This window comes from Stegodyphus dumicola, chromosome X2 (genome assembly GCF_044657685.1).
Source record: "Stegodyphus dumicola isolate Sdum_Otavi_A_Nest chromosome X2, ASM4465768v1".
In the NCBI taxonomy this organism is placed as follows: domain Eukaryota; kingdom Metazoa; phylum Arthropoda; class Arachnida; order Araneae; family Eresidae; genus Stegodyphus; species Stegodyphus dumicola.
This window is the reverse complement of record NC_140781.1, coordinates 175,861,815-175,883,913: the sequence shown is the minus strand read 5'-3', so window position 1 is coordinate 175,883,913 and position 22,099 is coordinate 175,861,815. Positions and strand designations below refer to the sequence as shown.

Sequence of the window (22,099 nt, the reverse complement as noted above, 5' to 3'; positions counted from 1 at the left end):
GTCAGATACTGAGCTGTAAAAGGAGCTTCTGGTGTGGTTAATGTATAAACAATTTATTTTATACTTATGCTTTACGTAGGAAACTTCAAACAATAACTATAAATTAGAAGTTTGGGAGATTCAGTTTGGAAAAGTGGAATTTGTGAGATGTTAGTTGATTGTCAGATGAAAATAAAGTAAGTAATAAATTTAAAATTTTTTATTTCAGTCGAGTCTTTTCCCTAAACAAATAAAGGTCAATTTTCTCCCATTTTTTCACAGAAATAAGAACACAAAATTTAAATTAAATTTTCCTGTCGGTGTTTAAACAGAAGTCAGATTATTTCAATAAAAAAAATTACAACACTAATTTAAAATAAGCTATAAAATCATTTTATTGCAAAAAGCTGGATTTTTTGTCGAAAAAAAAGAACTAAACCTTGCATTCTTCATGTGCTGTCCTGCAGCACTTCTAAGAAAACTCCTAAATGTATTTTACACTTTTGGCACTTATCTTAAACTCAGTTCTCTAAATTTAGAAGCTCATGCATAGCATAAGTCTCAAATTTTGGCAAGTCTATAATTTTGGTAGTTCTACTAAATTTGATTATATCCAGACAACTTATACTTTATATGAATAAAAACAATAATTTCTAAATTCCAGAATAACAGAAATTGCATGCCAATTATCAATAAATGCGAAATTAAAAAGACTCTGAATAAGCCCTATATTATTTTTCTTCTATAAAACTGCTACCCTTCCAAGGAAAAGAGTCAAATTAAACCGAAGATCTTTCACGAAAAAGATGAATGGATGATCAGCAGTGAAGAGAGGGACCAATGGCCCTCCCGTTCGAACGCCTGCTGAGACACCTGTAACAGCTGCTGCTTCGCTTCCTTCTTCGTTGACTTCAACTGCACATTTGTGCACTACTTTAGTAACGTAAAGTCCTTGCTTTTGACTTATTCCAGATAAATCTGCGGTATCAGCATCAAACAAGGAATTAATTCCAAGCATTTTAAGTATTGGTATCAGATCGTATTCGTCTGTCAGACTAAATCTTGGCAAAGTTACTTGAACAGAAACTTCTCGAAGTCCTGTAGATATATCTTCTAACATATTATTCGATAATTTTGATTCCATTTCACGCAAACCGTCGCGTTTTTCTGGAAGTAGAATAAGCATTTTAATATCATCTCCAGAGTATGGTAATTCGAGTACGTGTCCTTGAATGCGTCCCTCAAATCCGTATCGAAATTTTCGTTTCTGTCGCATCATTGGCACAGTTTTTGGCACTCGACCATCGTTGTAAAATGTATCTGGCATTGTTAATCGTTGATCAAATTTCGTTTTCCACGTTCCTTTAAAGTAAACGGCATTCATCAAAAATAATTTGGTTAACGGCTCTAATGGCTCTTCAAGTACTTTCACTATCTTGTTTTTCGTTCTCCATGCTACCCAGCCATTTACAGAATCAACTGCAGCTTCGGGGTGCAAAGAAAAACTAACACTTTCTACCGCTGCATCGTAAAACAGCCTACTTTCTTCTTTGTATCGTGGCAAAATGTTGAAAAACTTATCCACCAGCATAGCATTTGCCATTTCTAACTGGTAACCTTGAGCAGAATTCATTTTTCCTTCTGGAGGTTTAATGACACCTAATATGCTTTTAAATGCAGCATGTACATTTGGTGGATAATGCATAGTACTTTGTATTTCACTAGCAGTTATGTTTCGTGTTCCTGAATATACTAAACCCATCAGCATTGACACGCTAATGGGAGATATAAAGACATTTTTAGATTGGGATAAAAGCTTCAGTATTTCAAATCCAAATCCATTACTGGCCCTTACTAATTCTTCAGTCTCTGAAGGTACTGAACGAAATCGTTTTACGCTTTGAGTCGCATACGTTACGGTAATGCCGAGTAACGTTATCACAAAGTAGATCTTCATGCTGTTGAACCTAAAATGAATAAAAAAATTAAGTAAATTTTCTGTGATTATATTCATAAAAGACTGAAATAAACAGCTTCATGGTCTGAACTTTATCTGACATATCAGTAGACTTATTTTAAACTTTAAGAAGTTTCTTTAACATATGTTTCCCTTATATATTTAAAGGTTTTGTATGTTAAACGCTGTTTGTTCAAGAAAACATTAATCAGTGAAAGCAATGTAAAAAGAAGACATTATGCAAAAGTTTTATCGTTTACATAATGCCTGTGCAAAGTTTGATGACTGAATTATTGCACCTGTAATATAACACTCTCAGAAACGACTAGCATCAATAATTACTTTTCTTACTGTAAAATATGGATTCTTTTAGACGAGAAGTTTATATGGCGTTATTTGTTTGTTTTTTTATGCATCCGATACTTATTTTCTCAAAATTATAAAATGAACAACAATTAGAGATAAAGTTTAGTATAAAAGTAAAAAGGAACACCAAAACGTGGATATACAATTTACGGAGATCAAACAATAAGGCAATCTACAGTTTTTGATTTTTAATGTTGAGCTATTTGAAGATGTTGATGATAACCTAAGCTTGGTTGCCCTTATACCGAATAACATTGAAAATGTTTGCCACCGCCTACTTGCCCTTACTAACCTGGTTTGTTACGTATGGATTATTTTTTGGTTCCCAAAGTGAAATCTGACCTTAAGGAGCCACTGTTTGAAAACACTTCAAAAATTTAGAAGAATGCATTATATTAATTATAATATTAAATAGCTGATTTCAACAAAAGCAGCTAGCAGCTTTATGAAGGTGCCAGGAGGTGAATGACATTAAGAAAATACAAGCAGAAAGCTTAGAAATAGTTCACACGTTTTTATCAACCTTTAATTATTTTATGATTTCAGTCCCAAAACGTTGTAGACATACTGTGTATTTAATAATTGATTAAAAATTATGGCGTGAAATTTTAAGTCGCAGTTTATTTCATTGCATTTTTATCTATTAAACTAACAAGTTAATAGTTTACATAAATTCTAGTAGAATAAACTGCAGTACATTAAATCGATAAATGTTGAGAATGTCATTAATTTCATAAGCAGTTCAAGCAATACAGCTGACTTCCTTTATAGTCATAAGAAATTATTTAAATTATAAATGAAATTTTAAGAAGAATTTTCCTTCTCATAATCTTTTAAATTATCAACACTCCTTCATTTCAAACTTCCTTTCATGCAGATTTTCATTAAATGATCAAAAAGAAAAATGTTGCCCAATCCTTGTTTTCAGATCAACTAAAAAAGTATAAACATGCTGCACAATCACGCATTACAATACCTTTTTAGTTTACTATAAAGATGAAGAACAAGAAAATACTTTATATCGAACTTTTGATTTTAGCTTCTCGAGATCCTTTTTAAAGTAAGAAGCAAAACTTAACTCTTTAATCCTTACCTGAGGAGCAAAAACATTAAATTATGAGGTTAGTCAATATTAAATCAAGATATTTTCTTGTAGTTCTCTTAAATCTAATGCATAGACCAAAGGGTACAAAACAGATAATTTTATGAACAATTTCTTAAATTAACTAAACATTTCAAAAATCTTGTTTAAAATCAGAATTATAAAACAATAAGAATTTTCAATAAATAATAATAGCTTTAAAAAAGGAGAATTGAGAAAGATCAAGGCTTTGGACATCTCGAAAGAAGTATATGAGGTAAGTAAATGTAAAATAAAAAAATTTAAAAAAAAAGGGAAGGAAAACGTGTCAAGATTCTTTTCAAATGGTAGAGTTGGATTTCCTTTGACATTTCATTAAAAAATCTTAAAACAGCATGAAATCAGTTGTTCACAAAAGTATGGTCTCTTTGCATCTTGTTTGAAATTCATTTAAATTTTATTTTGTAACATAATGAAAATAAGAAATAAACTTCTTGTTTTCTTTAACTTACTTTGTTATCATTTTTGAACTAACATTTCAAGCTACATTATTCCCAAGTTTTTATTATTATTAAGTCAAATATTACTTAAAATTTATTATCTTCAAATCATTCCTAAATATATTTAATTTTTTACTTCATTCTCATTCATTACTTCAAGATTTTACATGAAGCGATTTTGATAAAATCATTAAGGTCTCTTTGCGAATTATTTGGACAGTATATAAATATTTTGTAGCACATGAAGAAAGAAAATAAAAATTTTACTCTGTTTTATTGCTTATGTAATTATTTTTAAAGTCCTTATGCACGCATCACCTAAAAAATGCTTCCTGTAAATAGTCTTCCCGCAAAACTCTTCCAACAGTATTTTCATTAAAGTATCCTTTTGAAATATATAACTGCAAACATCACTTCTAATCGCGATCTGCAGTTCATCGAAGTTGCCCCACTTAAAAAGAAACATATGCATTAAATTAGCTATGCTGATAGCAGCGCATGTAAAATAATTATTATAAAAGCTAACATTTATAGCTCTATTTAATAATAAAGCTAGGAATATATCAGTTGGAATTTGTTATTATGCTCAGTATATGAACCAAGGCATTATCAGATGATTCAATCAAACAGCATATGTAATCCGGAAGAATAATCAGTCTGTAGCTGTTCAGGTGCTCTCTGTATCTCTAAGGACAGATGTATATGGAAACTGAGAAGCAGGATCCTAACGTGAACGACATACCCACTGAACGGAAGAATTGAGAGAAGACGCTGATATATATGAGACTTTTATTTACGTTACAATGGGGAAAGCCATGAAAAAATTCATGTTGTCATTTCGTCTTATCTAAAATATTCTATATATGGTCAGGTGCAGCATCATGAGTCCGAGTTTCTGCTTAGTATACCTTACAGGCTCTACTCTAGAGTATCTTCATTCAACTCGCCGTCCCCATACGTACGTGTGAACAAGAATGGTATTCGGATAGAAGCGTAATAATCCCACAAACGACGATAAGATAACAATTGTATTCCAAATAAGCTTCTCTTTTCTACAAAGTTCACAATAATGTGTTGAATTAGATTGGATTTTTAGATTATGATAAAGCACACGAAGGTTATCTACCCACGGAAAGGGATGTCTTCATGATGAACTTCATAAAAGAAACTAGAACATATTGTCATTTCTTATGAGAAAAATTAGAAAACCTGTAAAACTAACCAATTCAACCACCCGGAATAAAATGCGAGATTAATTAACCGTGTTTCGCAACTTTATCCGCCAACCTCCTGCTCAGACTAGTGACTAGGAAAAATAAATAAGAGAGTTACTACTTAAGAGACAATGGGCATATAGCTTTACATTATATAATTACTATCAGATTCTGCTGTCAATCATTAGAACTAAAATTCTTGCTTTGATCAGTTTACTGTATTATTCGAGACCTTTCTGCTGTTATGAGTTGCTGAACCTGATAATTTTCATTCTGTGAGGTGCTGCGAAGTAGATCATCTTGTTTTATATACATTTGAAACTGATAACCCATTACGTTATTTTTTATCATTCATTTCAGCAACATTTTTCACTATTTTATTGGACCCACCAGTGGTCAAGTGCTTGAGAGCTTTGAATACTAGTAGTTTATTCTCAGGCTCGATTTTGAACAGTTTAAAAAACAAAATGCAATTAATGGTCACAAACTCAAACAGCATACAGGCAGAATGAGCGACCTGAAAGCAACTGATGGACCAGAACTCTTATCTTGATTAAAACTGAGAAATTTTTATTAACAAAATAAAAAAAATTCTTTTGCTTACTAATATTTATTAAAACGTACATAAACAATGATAATAACATCGCATAGAGAAAGAATTCAAATTTGTACTTATTTCTACTGAAATAAAGTTAAGTACCTGTAAGATATTTTTGCATGTTACGCTTTGCAATTCAAATACATTAACAGCTAAATATTAAAATCTTAAACTATAATTTATTTCAAATAATTTTATCGTGTTTTAATTTAAACTAGAAATAAACAAATCATCTAAACCGTCTACGTTTTCAGAAAATATCTGCCAAGTACCCAGAACTTTATAAGGTATTTCTCCCACTTCCTTACCGTGCGTTCGTGGTGTAACGGTAGCACGCTGGGTCGGTATCCCGAGGTCCGTAGTTCGATTCCCGGCGAAGGCGGTTGATAATTTTTCATCTCTCTGGCTTCCAAAAAATCCTAATAACTCTACAACTTGAGAATAAAAAATAATAACAACCTAGTCATTTTTTCTCACATATTAAATGTTTCTTTGACGCATAAAATACATATGTTAGTATCAAATAATTAAAAACGGCTTTATTTCTTACTATAACTTAACAATTGATTGCATTTCGAGTCTGATCACATTTGTAGCCTCGGTAAGAAATTACTAGAAATAACTTCATTACAGATTGTAGGTGTTTGTCGGTCAGTCAGGTTCTTTACTTATTAATTTTCAACTGTAAAAAAGTGCTGTTCACATATAAATGTATTCCTAAACAAAGCGATTATTCTTAGTGCAAAAACTCGTAACGGAGCTTATTTATTTTTTAACAAGTACGAATAAATGTTAATGAAATCTGTATCTCCAGATCTTTGAATAAGATTTATGTCATACTGTAAATTAATCAGCTCCATTTATAGAGTTGCTGGTGCGTTATTCATACTCCTTTTTAATGGAAATGAAAATGATACAAACTCGGACTTTAGATAATTAAAAATCTTTGAAACATCGTATTTGCAAGAAATATATAACTGAAATATATTTGCAGGCCGCATTTGACTCGCGGGCCGCCAGTTGAGACTACTGGTTTAATAGCTTGATTGTTTGCATCATTTCATATTTGATGAAAATATTAGTCATTTTATCTAAAAATGAATTAAATTAAGGCCTTACAGGGATAGACAACCAGCAAGTGCTTTTTTACACTTACTTTAGTAAATTCATGCAAGACTGTGCACGAGATGGATATTAAATGGGCTTAACTTCTGCTATTGATACTTTCAGCATTCGCAGGAGACACGTTATAAATGCATCGCTGCTAGGTGATCTAGTGTCTTAAAATTTACATCGCTTAGCAACGTATTTTATATCACTGGAATACTGCCTTTTTATTAACTGAATAATAGCATTTAGGACCATATATACAAACAAGGTACACAGATATCAGTCCCTTCATTATATTTAACTGATATTATCGCTTCAAAAAATTCGTATCTTTAAAAACAACTTAAAATATTCGTTTTTTTAAAAAACGCACTAACGTCACAGCAATAAAAAGTCTTAACTGATTGGAAAATATTTATTTAAAACCATCAAAGAAAAAATTACCAAACAAATTATTATTTAAAAAATTATCAAAAATTATTTTACATATCTCAGCTTCAAAACTTGTTTATTAAAGAAACACGACTTCAGAATGAAAATATGAAATGATTTCATAAAAAACAATGGGGGATAATGCTTTTTGTGTATTGTTTAAAATCCCTGTAATTTTTATTTTTCTTCCTATTTAATGCAGAAATATATTTGCAACAGTTGTGATATATAATACTCGATTGACAAAGATCAGACAGCTTCATTGTTATACAAAATGATTAGAAATGTTAAAAAAAAACAAAATAATGATTAACAATATTATAAATGAAAACTGAACACGGCAGTTATGAATTCAATGTTCATTTAACAGCGCTCTCAAACAACGCACATTTTTAAGACGCAGAAACTCAGTTCAGTTCATTCAGCTACTATCTAAAAATAAAATTGACGAAAACTACTAAAAATAACTTAATGACTAAAGAATACACTCCTGGCCACCCAAATTGCAACACCAAGAAAGACAAGAAATATCACAACAAAATTTATTTAGTAGATAACATGTTGACCAAGTATCAAATGATTAAATTTATAGACTTCTGTGAAGTGTGGTTCCTTCCAGAATCAGTAGCCAGAGTAGCCGCCATTGTTGGAGATCACCGCTGCCACACGCCTCGGCATTGATTCAAAGAGACTTTGGAGGTGTTCTTGGGGTACAGCAGACCAAGCAGCTTCCAAACGTTGCCAAAGTTGAATAGGTGTGGCAGCCTGTGATGTAATCTGGGTCAATCGTTCAGCAACCATGGACTACATGTTTTCTATCGGCGAAAGATCTGGAGATCGAGCCGATCAGGGAAGCAATTCAATCTAGCGATTGACGAAGAACCCTTGGACAATGCGTGCCACGTGTGGTCTCGCATTATCCTGTTGAAATATGGCTGTAGGCAAGCCCTGAAGATAAGGAAGGACAACTGGCTCCAACACCTCAGAGATAAAGCGCTCTTACCGGCGATGCGTACTAGAGGAGTGCGAGAGTGATAACCAATACCGCCCCATACCATAATACCCGGTGCAGGACTAGTGTGGCGGTGCATAACGCAGCTGTTCAGCATCCTCTCTCCACGGTGTCTCCAGACTCGAATCCGACCATCATGGTGTTGCAGACAGAAGCGTGACTCGTCAGTAAAGACAATTGCATTCCATTCTGCCGTCCACATCCTTCTTTCATCGCACGATTGGCGGCGGTGACGTCTGTGGTTCTGCGTCAACGGTAGGCGAAGCAATGGACGTCTTGCGGACAAACCACTCTGCTGTAAACGGCGTCGAATGGTACGCGCAGACATGATGCGTTACAGACTGAATGTGCAGTGCTATGGTTCGTGATGTGACTGAGCGATCCGTCACTGCCATGCGCACAATGTTCCTGTCATCACGTTAAGTGGTGCACTGAGGTGGATGCGATCGAACACGTCGGCCGTCGTACCCTCCTACATCCAACGGTCACATATCCGCATTACAGTTGTTTGGTTTCGTCCAACACGACTACCGATTTCCTTGAAAGGATAATCCACACTCTCGGTAGGCCACTATCCTTGCTCAGTCGAACTCGGATACTTCATCAAACGATGATCGATGTTTACTACGAGGCATAATTGATCGTTTTTTTAAAAAAACCACAAGAAAAACACAATTGCCGAGCTTGAAATCTTCGAAAACTCCAAGCCTTAAATAGCGCTTAAAATAACTGGAAGTGGCGCCACAGGCGCGCGTGATGTGCGTCTGCGCTGAAATTCTAATCATTTGCATATCTCACCTCCGCTAATGCATGTTGTAAATTTCGTGTTATTTGCATGCTTCCTTCAGGGTGTTGCATTTACGGTGGCCAGCACTGTATTAGTAATCCACTTGGCAGAATATAACTAAGCGGTACATTTCTAGTGTACATTTCGTGCCTAAGGCCCTGGGCAACGACAGCCGCTCACAACCTTTTGCCCATGACAAATTCATAGACCTGATGGAATTCCTCTCAGCTCAGAAGGATAAGAAATATCAAAAATTTCTATTGTACAGTAAATATAATTTTTAATTCAAAAGGAATTTATTCTGAAAGTGCATGCTATATAGCCAAAAAGTAAATGCAGTTAATAAGGATGTTTCGGGATAACAGACATTGATTTGAAATCAGTTTTTAAAACATATCTAAAATAAGATGTAGAATGTATTTTTTTCTCATCTTTATTTTCTATTGTCGAAAATATCTTAATGTGTAAAGTTTAAAATTTAAGAGACAAAATAATTTTGCGAATTCAATAGTAAATACGGCGAAATTTCTCAAAACGACCATCTCTGAAAATGGCCAACATCTCTGAGAACTTCAATAAACGAAAATCGGTACTGATAATTACAAAATTATTCTCAAAGATAGCTACTCACTATATCGACGTAGACCACTGAGCCAATACGACTGCAAAATTACGACATTAAAATGCTATTAAAACGCCCAATTTCGTTATCACTCTTAAAATATTTTATGCATCAAGCAAATCAAAAGCTAAAGAATTAAATGTCCAGTTTTTAATACAATAGCAAATGATTTTTACGGAGCTAAGCAGTTAATAAATGTATATATTTTATCATTTTTACATCATGGGGTTTTCATAATGTAAGCTAGAATAGGTGTTTATGATACAGTATTCCATAAATGATTCAATACATTTCTATGCTGTATATATTATACTGTTAACTATATCATTACTTTTAATTTCACTAAAGCACCAGATCCATAACATCAATGGAGATCGACTTATAACTAAAACCATAGTCAGAGTTAGAAATGGACATCACAGAGGACTGAAAACTGACAGAGGGGATGGGAAAACCTACAGAAACTGCGATAACTGCCCGGACAACAGAATTGACAACTGCACGCATTTTTGAGTGTCAGGTCATCCTTGCTAAATTGTTAAAAATTGGGGTAGTGTTTACGAGACTGAGCCTCAACTATGATAACATTTTGCAGATTGGCAGAGCTGTCATCTTCGCTAATGGCACTACTTGAATAGGCTTCTTTGTAGGCACGACAACAACTGCATAATTTCTTAATTTGCGTATATGTTTTCTTTTCCTATGGCTATTATGAATAGGAAACAGATTTCTTCGAAATGTTCTTCACAACGGCACTTTATTCTTGGTAGACAGTCTTAGAGTGTGTAAGACCTATCTCTACTTTTCCACATACACTAACTTAGATCCTTCAATGAACCTGGCGAATTCTCGCACAGGCGTGAATTAAATACCAGCACATAAGAAGGGTGCAAAATAATCCTTTATTAAATCAAACTAATTTAACAGAAAAGCACGGACTTCGTGCCTTACAAAACACCGTTGACTTGCGGCGGTAACTAAACGTAGACTAAAATACAAATCAAATTCTGAAAAATAAACGAGACTCACAGAAATCTAACCGGCGTGATACTAAGCTGATTAAGGCCAAGAGGCTTACTAGCGTGACCGCGAAATAACAACGAAACGTGCGCTTGGCTCGCAAAACACGCTCTGAATAAACTGAGATAACCACACGCTTAAATAGCACTTAACTTTAAATTTACATCCTGGTGAGAGAATGTGAGGGAAAGTTGAGAACAGGAAAACTTAAATTTGTTATGCAAAATAAGGAAAACCCTACAAGTGCTTCTTCTTAATTAAATCAACCAACCAACCTATCTGCGCACTCGTCACCTACCCAAAAAGACGAATATTCAAGCAACGCGAAAGAAACTAAATTCTGCTTTTGTCGTTGCTGCTATCGGTAGTGTTTATTTTTAAGTTGAGAGTTATACGTATACATTCGCATTGTTTGTTTTAAATATTCATCAGTGCTTTCAGTTAGGCTCTTTACAAAGCTAAACGTAAAAACACTTAGAAAAAACGTTTAGAAACTCTATAAGATGTTAGCTGCGATATGTTACAAAAAAAGTTTTTGGAATATTACGAGTGTAGTAAAACACAGACAAATCTTAAAGAAGCAGTAAAAGTAAAATTATTCATAAATGCTAAAAAAAGTGCAAGAAAAAAGTAAAATTTTCATCTATGTAAAAAAGTAAGTGCTTTGAAGACGGTTCTTGCGCAAAAAAAAATTGAAAGCGATTGAATATTCCCTCCGAAAAAACCTGCAAGTTATCCACAGCAACTTCAAATCAAAAAATGCATATAGTAGCTGTAACAATATTTCCATCTCTGACAAAATATTCCTGTTAAAACCTATACAGTGAAATTATATACCTCTGTGATAATGTTATGGAAGATTGATTGCAATCGTCAATAATATTAAGATCTGAACTGAGACCATGAGACCGATCTTTGTTATCGGTTATTAGAGAATAAATCATTGATATTCAAAGTTCGAATTTGTATGAGGGTTAAGAAAGAAAACAAAGGATTACAGTGAGATCGGGGGGTTAATGCTTTAATGGAAATGGAATTACCAGAAATAATAAACAATTTCTTTAAAATGTCAATAAGTCTGAGCTCGAAGTGGAATGGACCGCAGATTTAATAACAGGAGATTTTCTCTAGCTGTACTGAAAAGTTTAATGGGGGGAAGATCAGTACAGTAAAGTATTGTTAATTTCGAACAATTTTTCGGATCTCTCAATCAAATCATTTAAACATCAGTATCAGCATCATACCACGACTACAGTGTGGTACACTTGCCGATTCAGTAGTCGAAGTGATTAAAAATATTTCCTTGGTGATTTTTCTTAAACGCGCGAAAAGAATATGAAACAGAAAGTATGAGAATACAGAAAAGAAGTACTTTATAAAAGAGGCATTAAATTCCTTGTTACTTGACGATGAAAGTAGAAAACAACTTGTAATCCAGACAGAAAAAGAGATCGTAGCGTTAAGTTAATAATTCGATTTCACATTGGCTCGAATTTCAAAATGGATGAACAGCTTGAAGTTGAAGATAACTAATGCAAATAATATTTCTGAAATGCATGCCGGTGTAAGGTTTCTGTATTAAAAAGGTAGTTACTATTAAAGATGAGGAAGAAACTTTGCCCCCAAAAGAGAGAGATTGTTGATCTGCTCCCTTAAATGAAAGTCCATGTTATGCAATCAAGATTTAAAAAAATGAAGTTTTATAATGTAGCATGCAGGAGGGTTGAATTGTTTCATGAAGCTCTTGTTTGTCTAGAAACGAAGGTGAGAAGCTAAAAGACAAAAACAAGAAGGCAAACTTCACGGGAATAACAAGCAGTATTTCTTTTGAAGTCCACCAGTGAAATTTCCGTTGTCAAGATTTTGTACTATATCTTTTTTACCGTTTTACTTACTTACAATATTTCAAAAACATGAATTTTTAAGTTACAGCTTCCTATTTTTTTCTTCAGTTTTTGTCTTCTTGCTTTATAACTTATTGACACCAAGATACTGCAGTTTTATTATATACTATTTTAACACCCACCAAGAGCTTTAAGCATAAGAAGGTCTCATATGCTTTTTACTGCTTAGCCTCATGTGCTCGCAAAATTTTTATATAAATCTTACGTTGGAAGCGTAATCTGATACTTTCAGTATTGATTACAAACATGCAAGTCTAAATTTTAACAAAGACTAGAAGTCCTTGAAAAAATTTTGTTCTGTTTTAAATGACATGAAAAACTCCTTTTCTGTTTGTTAATGAAATAAATATGACTATATGAAATAAGTATGACTATATGAAATAAGTAGGACTATATGAAATAAGTAGGACTATATGAAATAAGTATGATTATATGAAATAAGTATGACTGACTGCTGCCCACCTGTTTTGAAAATTAAGCATCACAGAATGCATTCCCTTGTTGTAAGAAGCCAAACTTTTACACAGGTATTTATACATATATGATTGCTACTTTTTGTCAGTTCAAATTAAAATTTAAAGCTCAGTTAAAATGTCTTGAGGGCATTAAACTGGCCCTGAAATGAGAAAGGGGCAAAAATAACTGCATAATAAACAAAAATTAATTACTCTTTCCTTCAAATAAAATCTCCTACAGTTGTCTGATATATAAATGTAATCTTAGCTCAACAACTGTAAAGAGAGATACATTTAAATAAAATTCGTAAATTCTGCTTTCTTCTGGAAGAGAAAAATATAAGTATTCCACCGATATTTCCATTCTGAGAGCTATTAATAATGAAGTGCAATTTCAAATCGGTCGAGGAATTCGAAGAATTTATTCTTATCTGTGTTTCGTTTGAAGTTCACAAGAATTTTTCGAAAACTCTACGCTGTGTATAGCATTTTTCTATGAATAAATGGCAATAAAATATTTTTTTAATTGAGAGAGCGAAGGTGCTTTCATAAGAAGCTACTCCTTTCATTGCGGAAAGCAAATATTTGCAGATATAATTTCTAATCTGCCTAGATATAAAGTGGAAAGAAAAGAAAAAATATATATGTGATCTTACGCAACTATATATTCCAATTTAAATTTGAAAGCTGCTTTTGCAAAATGTACAAGGCTTTAGGCAGTTAATTTTTTTAAAAAAAAGGAAAAGAAAACATGAAATTAAATCCAGGCATATTCAGAACGATGGACCTTATCTCGAATGACTTCATTCTTTGATATTTTCTATCGTACAGCGAAAAGCAATGGATTAAAATAAGAAAAATTGATCAAATTTTACATAGAAATGTTTTATAGGACTTGAGATACGCGAAATAGCATCAAAACGATAATTAAATTCTTCCAGTGCTTTTTTTAATGTCGCATATCGCATATCCTTCGTCATTCTCTCTAACTCAGTAATAACCTTTACGAACCACTGAAGAGAAAACACTGCATGGCTTTCAGATCCCTTAATCTGAGAGACCAATCATGGAACACAAAATCGTCGAATTTAAAAAACTGACTCAGCGAGACGAGGGAACTCTTAAACAAAAACTAGAAAAGCATGATCTTCTATGATAGCATTCTGGCAACATTTGGAAGTAATAAAGAAACATTCAAAAAATCAACAGGGCAGAAACTTAGACTTTATGAAGTACTCTCAAAATGAACTTCTGTATTTTCTCATTGCCCCTTAGACGGAATGGTGGTTAGAACTGCCGTACACAAGGGCCCGGGTTCAAATAATGTAAAGGGCATGCACGATGCTTGTAAGCGTATGGGTCTTTGGATGCACAGGTGTCGGCCTTTCTTCATCTTGTACCTGTACTCACTGCACTTACTTGAATGAGCCTAGAAAATTAGATCTTTCACAAACCTAAATTTCGAAGCTTTTAATTTAGGTCCAAAAACTTGAATAAAATCTGCTCATTTTCTCCTCCTAATTTTGGTTACCACAAAGAAGGCTGTTAAACAGCGCTGTTAAATTAGACCAGTGTTCTTAAGTTTCTGATCGCATCCAATCACTTTCCCTAAATACGTCTATTTTTTTCTCAGTATAGCATAACACATTTACTATCATTAAACTTTGACAGTAAAAGTATCGCTATAATAATGGTAGGCAAACAGAAATTTCTACATTTTCTTTTCCAATTCTGGTAGAAAGTTTCCCGTTATTCTGGAAAAAAGGCTATTCCTAAGCAAGGATATGCTATTTGACATTATTAAAAGACACGAAAATCTTGGGAAAATGCCTTTCTGAAATAATTCAGATTTGGCTTATATTTACTTTACGTATAGTAAAAACAACGTAAAAAAATAAGCAGTGAATCAATTAGTCCGAAGGGGAAATTTTATTCAACTTGTTTTCTGGCATCATCTTCTCTTCAAAATGACGCTGTTACACTTTGAGATTTTATGAATAGACTCACAGGAGCAATATAATACATATGCATTCATACCTGTAAATTAAGGAAGCAATTATATCAGGTGATTTTGCCTCATCCACATATAAGAAATGAAGGTAAATATAATGAAAATATTATTCTCTCCGAAACCTAAAGCATATCTAGAAGTATACAATATTTGAGTGATTTTATTTACGATGCTTAAGATGCTTTATCTTTTCTTTTTAATTTTGCGCAATACTTAACTATTACATACATATATATAAATAAGGCTTTAAGTTTGCTTATGTAAACTAAAAACAAATATATAATCATGTGAATTTCCCTCATTTTGTCAATTCATAAAAATGTATAAATATAAACGTGAAAGTACTAACATTGCATAAATATGAGAATAAAAATAAAATGCATAGCGAAACGGAAAAATTACAAGAAAAATTTTAATTTCGTGTTTAGTTTCTGGCACTAAATGGATTTAAGTTCATACAACATTTGATATGCTAAATAGCAGCTATTAGCGCTATTTATCTCTTACCTAATGTACCCACTTTATATATTATCTCCATCCTTTTTAAGTTTTAAAGTTCTTATACAAAAACTTTACTGTATTGAAGGTTAGCAGCCTCCTTACTTTTATATCTTGCTAGTTTAACTCATATTGAAATCACTAAATGTCATTCCACTAGATGACAAACTTGAAAATTTAACGCCATGCCTGCTACAGGTAAACCCAAAAAACAATTTCTGTGAAAAACATTTAACTGTATTTACATGATTACATGCGGTACTTGACATATTAAATATATAGGACAGACTAAAAACAATCTTAACTTTCGAATCAATAACCATAGAGCTCAAATCAAAAAATTCAAAGCACAAAAAAATAGCATTAAAATAAGTACACCATCACAACTTAATACAGCAGAATTAGAACACTTTAAACACCATGACTTCAACTCTATTCAACTTCAGATACTAGATATAATACCCAATCACAAAACACGAATTTTTCAGGAATCTCTCTATATACTAAAACAACGTTCACTTTATCCATATGGACTTAACACTTATATACATAGTCATAGAGATACTTCTAAGAAGTCTATTTTCAGCCAATTTAAACTCTACAGCATCAAAACGCAGAGAGGAAAAAGAGGAAGCAAAATAAAAAATTATGCGAGATTTTTATCCACTTTGAATACACTTGCATTGAAAAAACAATTGAAATGTTTTTTTGACTCAGACTGCTTTCCCAAGAAACTTCTCAACTGGTTACACTCCTGTACTAATAAATTCCTTATCAAACTAAAAAAATTCATTCAAGAAAGCTACGACGACATACAAATCATTAAAGACATGATTCTTGATTTTAGTCTTTTCAGACTCTCTAATAGTCTCACTCAACGCAAAATTTATTTTAAAGTCAATTTTCTGCATCCGCAGTTTGACAATATTCATTTCTCAAGAATCATCAGAGATTGTAAAGATTACTTCCCCGCAGTTGACACAATACCAATGATTGCATTTAAATATCAAAGGACCTTAAGCAACTTGCTTACTAACCACCATGAAATAGATGAAACTGCAGAATGACATTGTAAGACACCAATTTACAGCAATTACGTAGATTCTCATCACCAGCACATAATTATTGGCAACCTGAATATCATACAAAACCATCAACTAAAAACACTAATGAGTTATGGTACAAAATTTAGACCAGTCAGAAACATGACTACAAATTACTGTTACAAGACTTTCGAAAACAACATCAACGAATTTATAGTTAAAGCAAGCTATCAACTGAATTTACCCATAGATACCTTCTTAGAATGGAAAGCTAAAATTCTTCAACGCATATCCACAGAAATCAGTCACCTCAAATTTAAAAGTACACTGAATTGGTCGCAACTTACATCAGATATTAATAAATTAAAACAGCTTTTTACTATTACAAAAATAGATAAAGCAACTAATAACTTTAGCATTATATGAAAACAATTTTACACTGAGCTTATTCATAAAGAACTTCTCAACGCAACTACTTATCAATTAGCCAACCTTACAGAAACATCTATAATAAACAGGATTAAAACTTTTCATAAGAAACTCAATATTACTTTCAATGCAAACTACAACAGATTTACTAATCTTTATGCGATTCCCAAATTCCATAAAACACCATTAAAATTTAGATTTATAGCTAATGGAACTAATAATTACAAGAAAAATATAGACTATTATTTTTCAATTCAACTTAATAAAATCTGTAAATTTATTTTCATTGATTGTAACACTAATCATAACTATTGCTGGATCATTCATAATAACACTCCTGTCATTAATACCATTCATACCATTAACATCCAAAACATTAACTGCTATGATTTTGAAAACTTATATACCTCACTTCCTCTAGAAGAAATCTATACCAGTCTACTTGATCTACCAAAACTTTTCCCTAATATACTCAATATCATGACTCTTGACAAATGGAAAAACTACCTAAAATGCACACTTTTTCATAACTACATGAAGTTTCAAAATCAACTTTTTAAACAAGTCAGAGGATTGCCAATGGGCTTACATTCCAGCACCTCGATCTGTAATATCTTTTTATTTGTCAAAGAATTTAACTTCCAAAAAATCTACAACCACAAGAGTTAAATTACTACAAACACACCTACAGATATATTGATGACCTTATTACAATTAATAATTTTGGTAAAATTGAAAACTCCGACATTTATCCAAATTGTCTTAAACTTAATAAAACTAATAATTCACAAAATAGCATAGACTTTCTAGATCTTCAAATCATTAACTACAAAAAAATTTTACTTTTTGACAAAACAAGAAACTTCAATTTCAATACTAACAAATTAATAAATAGGAACTCCAACATATCCAAAAAAGTAATTAACAATACTATAATTAATCAAATACAACGAATTAAAACTATATGCACAGATACAATAGATTTACAACGCGAAATTTTGATCCTTATCAAAATTCTCAAAAATAATCTAATTCCCTTTCAATTTATCAACCATTGCCTTAAAAGAGCAGGCGTTAAATACTCACTCTAAATCATTTAACTGATAGGGATATGATAATTTATTCCTAAACCTGAGAAGGCGGTATAAGTTGGATGACTGTCAGTTGAAAGATTTGTATATAGTGTAATTACTCAATTGTATATATTGTAAAAAGCTAATTGTCTTCAGACATATACTGTTACTATACTGTTACTAAAAAAATGGGCCTATTTCCTGCCTTTAGACTGTCTATTAGCTCTTGGACAGCGAAAATGCCTTTTTCCTTTCTTAAATTCTTAATCATTGCGACACGACAATTAGCCAGAAATTAATTAATTTCCATTCACTAGTATTTTCAAAAAAATCAAAAAAATCTTAACAGACGGTCTCTCTCAGATAAGAACTCCACAAAATACATCCCTCAAGAATTCCAAGTCCCACCCACTACCATAAATTACTTCACCCAAGTCTTACCGACTGATATTATTCAAAGCCCCTACTGCCGCTCAGAATTTTCGGACACCCTACACTTCTGAGTCAGACACGAAGAGAACACTTTGCCAACTCCCCCACTAGAAAGAATGTAAGTTACTTAATACCTTTCTGGCCTTTATATCTTCATGTACATTCACTGATCTTATTTATATTATTTTCTACATTATTTTTATATTATTTTTATGTTTTCTTTGATTTGTTTTTACAAAGTTTGCATTATTTATCTTTTTTATAATCTTCTATGTTTATTTCAACTTTACTTTAAATTCGATTGCATAATGACAATTTCCAATGTTTAATTTCTACAAATAATATTGTACTCAAATACATAAAGATGATAGTGTCGGGGACGGTTACTCGAGTTTTACAGGATTTCTCTACAGTAATTGATTTTTACTCCAAATTGAATTGACTAAAATGCTTCATGAGAATAAGTTCTTTGAGTAACAACTATTCGCGGAATTATTTGGCCTGACTAGAATTGCCGGTTTGGCTTTAACTTATAACTCGAGTAAAGACGAAACACTTTCATATTTACGTATTTTTATCAATTATTGTTCATTGAACGGGAGTTGGTTTGTTCCCCTTGAAAAGTCAACTAATTTCCGATCAATGATAATAATTACATGTTTTAATTTTTCCTTTTACAATTGAAATATTATTCTTCGTGATTATTTAACTCCAGTCCCCGTTAAAACATTATTAACATTTTGCTTTCAAATTACTTCAAAACATCTTTTAAAATATAACTTACCAGTATGGATGCACACTTTTAAAATAATTCTACTTTAATTAAACTTAGGATATAATATAATCAATTAATCAATACTGTTTAGGAAATAAATTATTATTAACTAACTTTGCAGCAATTGCGCAAGTAATAATAACTTGTATTCGCACTAAATGGATTTAAGTTCATACAACATTATATCTATATATATATATATATATATATATGCATATAAATGCAGGTATAGACGCAGAAATAGATACATGCAACTTATTATATGTACGTAAAAATGGCTTAGTTCATAAAAAATGCTACAGCCTTTTTTAGGGGGGGGGAATATCGACTGTGTTAGATACCATTTTGCAAAGAGACCTCAAGGTGAATTTTTCAAGGACGTATACACTTAACATTTTAGCAGTGATCTAAAACTACACAAATGAGCTTCGTTTCCACTTAGTGTTGTTGCTGACGTTTAGTTTAAAGTGATTTCATAATTTTCTTAGAAAACCTAAGCCACAGCAAACATAAGCACTTGATCCTTTACCGGTTTTTTTGGAGGAAATGTTATCTGTATGCGCTTCAGTCTGTTTTTCTGACCTTCGTTTCCTCTGTTTCGTCATCGTTCATTCTCAGAAATAAATTTACTTTATGTGCTTCCGCAATATGAAAAACAAAAAGCAATGATCACAGACATAAGTACATGGAGTATGTTTCTTAATATAACAACATATATGACTGGCGTACATAGCTGTACTTCAAATATCGTAGTATTCGTTTTTAGGTCGCAAGCAGCTAATTTTTTGCTGTTTTTAAAAGTCTCTGCTGTTGTTTTATTTGACAGATAAAATGCTATTTCTATAATTTAGGGTTTTATTCGTTGATGAAAATCTTAGGAAGAGCAAAGGGAGATTTGATAAATAAAAAAAATGCTGCCACAAATTTTGAACTTTTGGGGACTACTTTTTTAAACCAATGCATTTCAAAGTTTCCATTCGGTGTAAGAAATATTATTTCTTTCTTAAATGTTGAAACGAACAAACTATGCTGCATAATGTTTATCAAAAAATTAATTAATTAAAACTTTTTGAGATGATTTTTAGTTGACTGACAACGTATCTGCTTATAACAGTCACTTTAAATACAGATAATATAATCCAGATACTCTAGAATTATTCGTTTAGGTCCTTTTTATGCTACCAAGATCAGCGGAACTATTATTGCAGAGCTGAATTCTATTTATGAATTCAAAACCGAAAATCTGTCAAGAAAAATTTATTATCTTTTTGCTACGGAAGCAAAGCAAAAAGTGTAGCATTAAAATATTTTTCAAGTGGGAGAAAAAAAAACAATTCCGTGCTCTTAATTAGCTTCCACTCAAAATATAATAAATTTTGAGGAACCTTAGAAATATACTTTCTAATTTGGTATAAAAAATTATTCCTTATAAATTTCATAATACAGTTTTTCTCAATTTATGGTAAACCGAAATGGGAACTTTCCGATTTTACATATCTCAGATCTTACATGCGAGGCATGAAAACATAAGAAATAAATTTAAAACTATAAGTAATCTATATGGCACAAAAGAAACAGAAGAAATGTTTGTATGAATTTCTTAAACCGAAGTTATTATTATTATTATACTTCTTTGCGAAGTATAATAATAAATAAGCACTACTTTGGTATAGCAAAGTACTTGATCTTTTTTAGTGCTGTGTCATTTCTTTTTTGTATTAGGGCAAATATATCACATGCAGAGAAAATTAGTTGATGTTTTAAAATGGTTCATAGCAAAAATGAGTAATAGAATTTCAAATAAATGAAATTTGTCGGGTGGATGAAATAAAGAAGCTTTTATCCTTAAATACTCGCTAAAAACTTTATTAAGGAAATCAAATGCGTTTGCTTTCACTAATACTTGAAACTGCCAGCAAAAATAATTGAGAAAAATGGAAGTCTAAATAACTTTCAGTGTTGATTGTTCGGAAATTTTTTTATTTTTTGTTTGAGACAGGTAACGAAATTACTTAAGGTTTGCATAAAGCAAGAGAGTAGCACATTCAGGTCTTAATATGATGCTTTTCTTGCTAAAGGTCAATCACAGTTACCATTTAAAATTCATATCTGTGGATCAACATATTAATAATTTTGTTAAAACAAAGCCTATCAATTAAAATGCCTGAATGTCCATTTTGCAATTTGTCATGATATCATAAAAGGGAAATACTTCGCTAAATACTTCAAAATTAGTTTCTTACTTAATTTACCCCAGTTTATAACATTTCTAAATTACTATACCATGCAAACCGTACAAGAATGCTATTACACAGTTATAATAAAACGGATTTTTTTCCAATACCCTTAACTCTTATACAGGCTATAAAACGGCTCATGCCATTGACAGAACTTTGAAGAAATGTGAACCGTAAACATTCATATTCATAGGCCATTTACTGAGAATTACCTATCATTTATAATTAACAAATATTAGGCATTTGGGTGTTAGTTCAACTTATGTGCTACACAAGTTTAGCTTTAAAAACCATAAAAGTTGTTTTATTATATGAACGTATAAGTCGATGACTTACCTTAACAGATAACCAGCTTGAACGGTAGGTGCAGTTGCTCTGTTTCGAACTGTTTCGCATTTAGCCACGACTGAGATGGAGAAGGAAGAAAGAGGGGACAAACTACTTAAAAACCGGTTCGTTTTCATTACCGCCATTTCCTTTTTCTTGCCTTCTTTTACCTCAGACAGAAATAAATATATATTACGTCAAGATTGCAAGCAAGATAGCAATGATATATAGCATTTT

At 32.1% G+C, this 22,099-nt stretch overlaps 1 protein-coding gene across 1 annotated transcript; it reads right to left on the bottom strand.

The window, feature by feature from the left end:
• Positions 1 to 184: 184 nt before the first annotated feature.
• On the bottom strand, positions 185 to 22,025 carry LOC118205426 (intracellular coagulation inhibitor 1-like). The gene is made up of 2 exons (XM_085809186.1): positions 21,872 to 22,025; positions 185 to 1,946 (listed from the first exon to the last, which is right to left on the bottom strand). Exons 1-2 carry the CDS (start codon positions 22,006 to 22,008, stop codon positions 722 to 724), a joined length of 1,362 nt encoding a protein of 453 aa, XP_085665312.1. The 5' UTR covers positions 22,009 to 22,025; the 3' UTR covers positions 185 to 721.
• Positions 22,026 to 22,099: the final 74 nt, after the last annotated feature.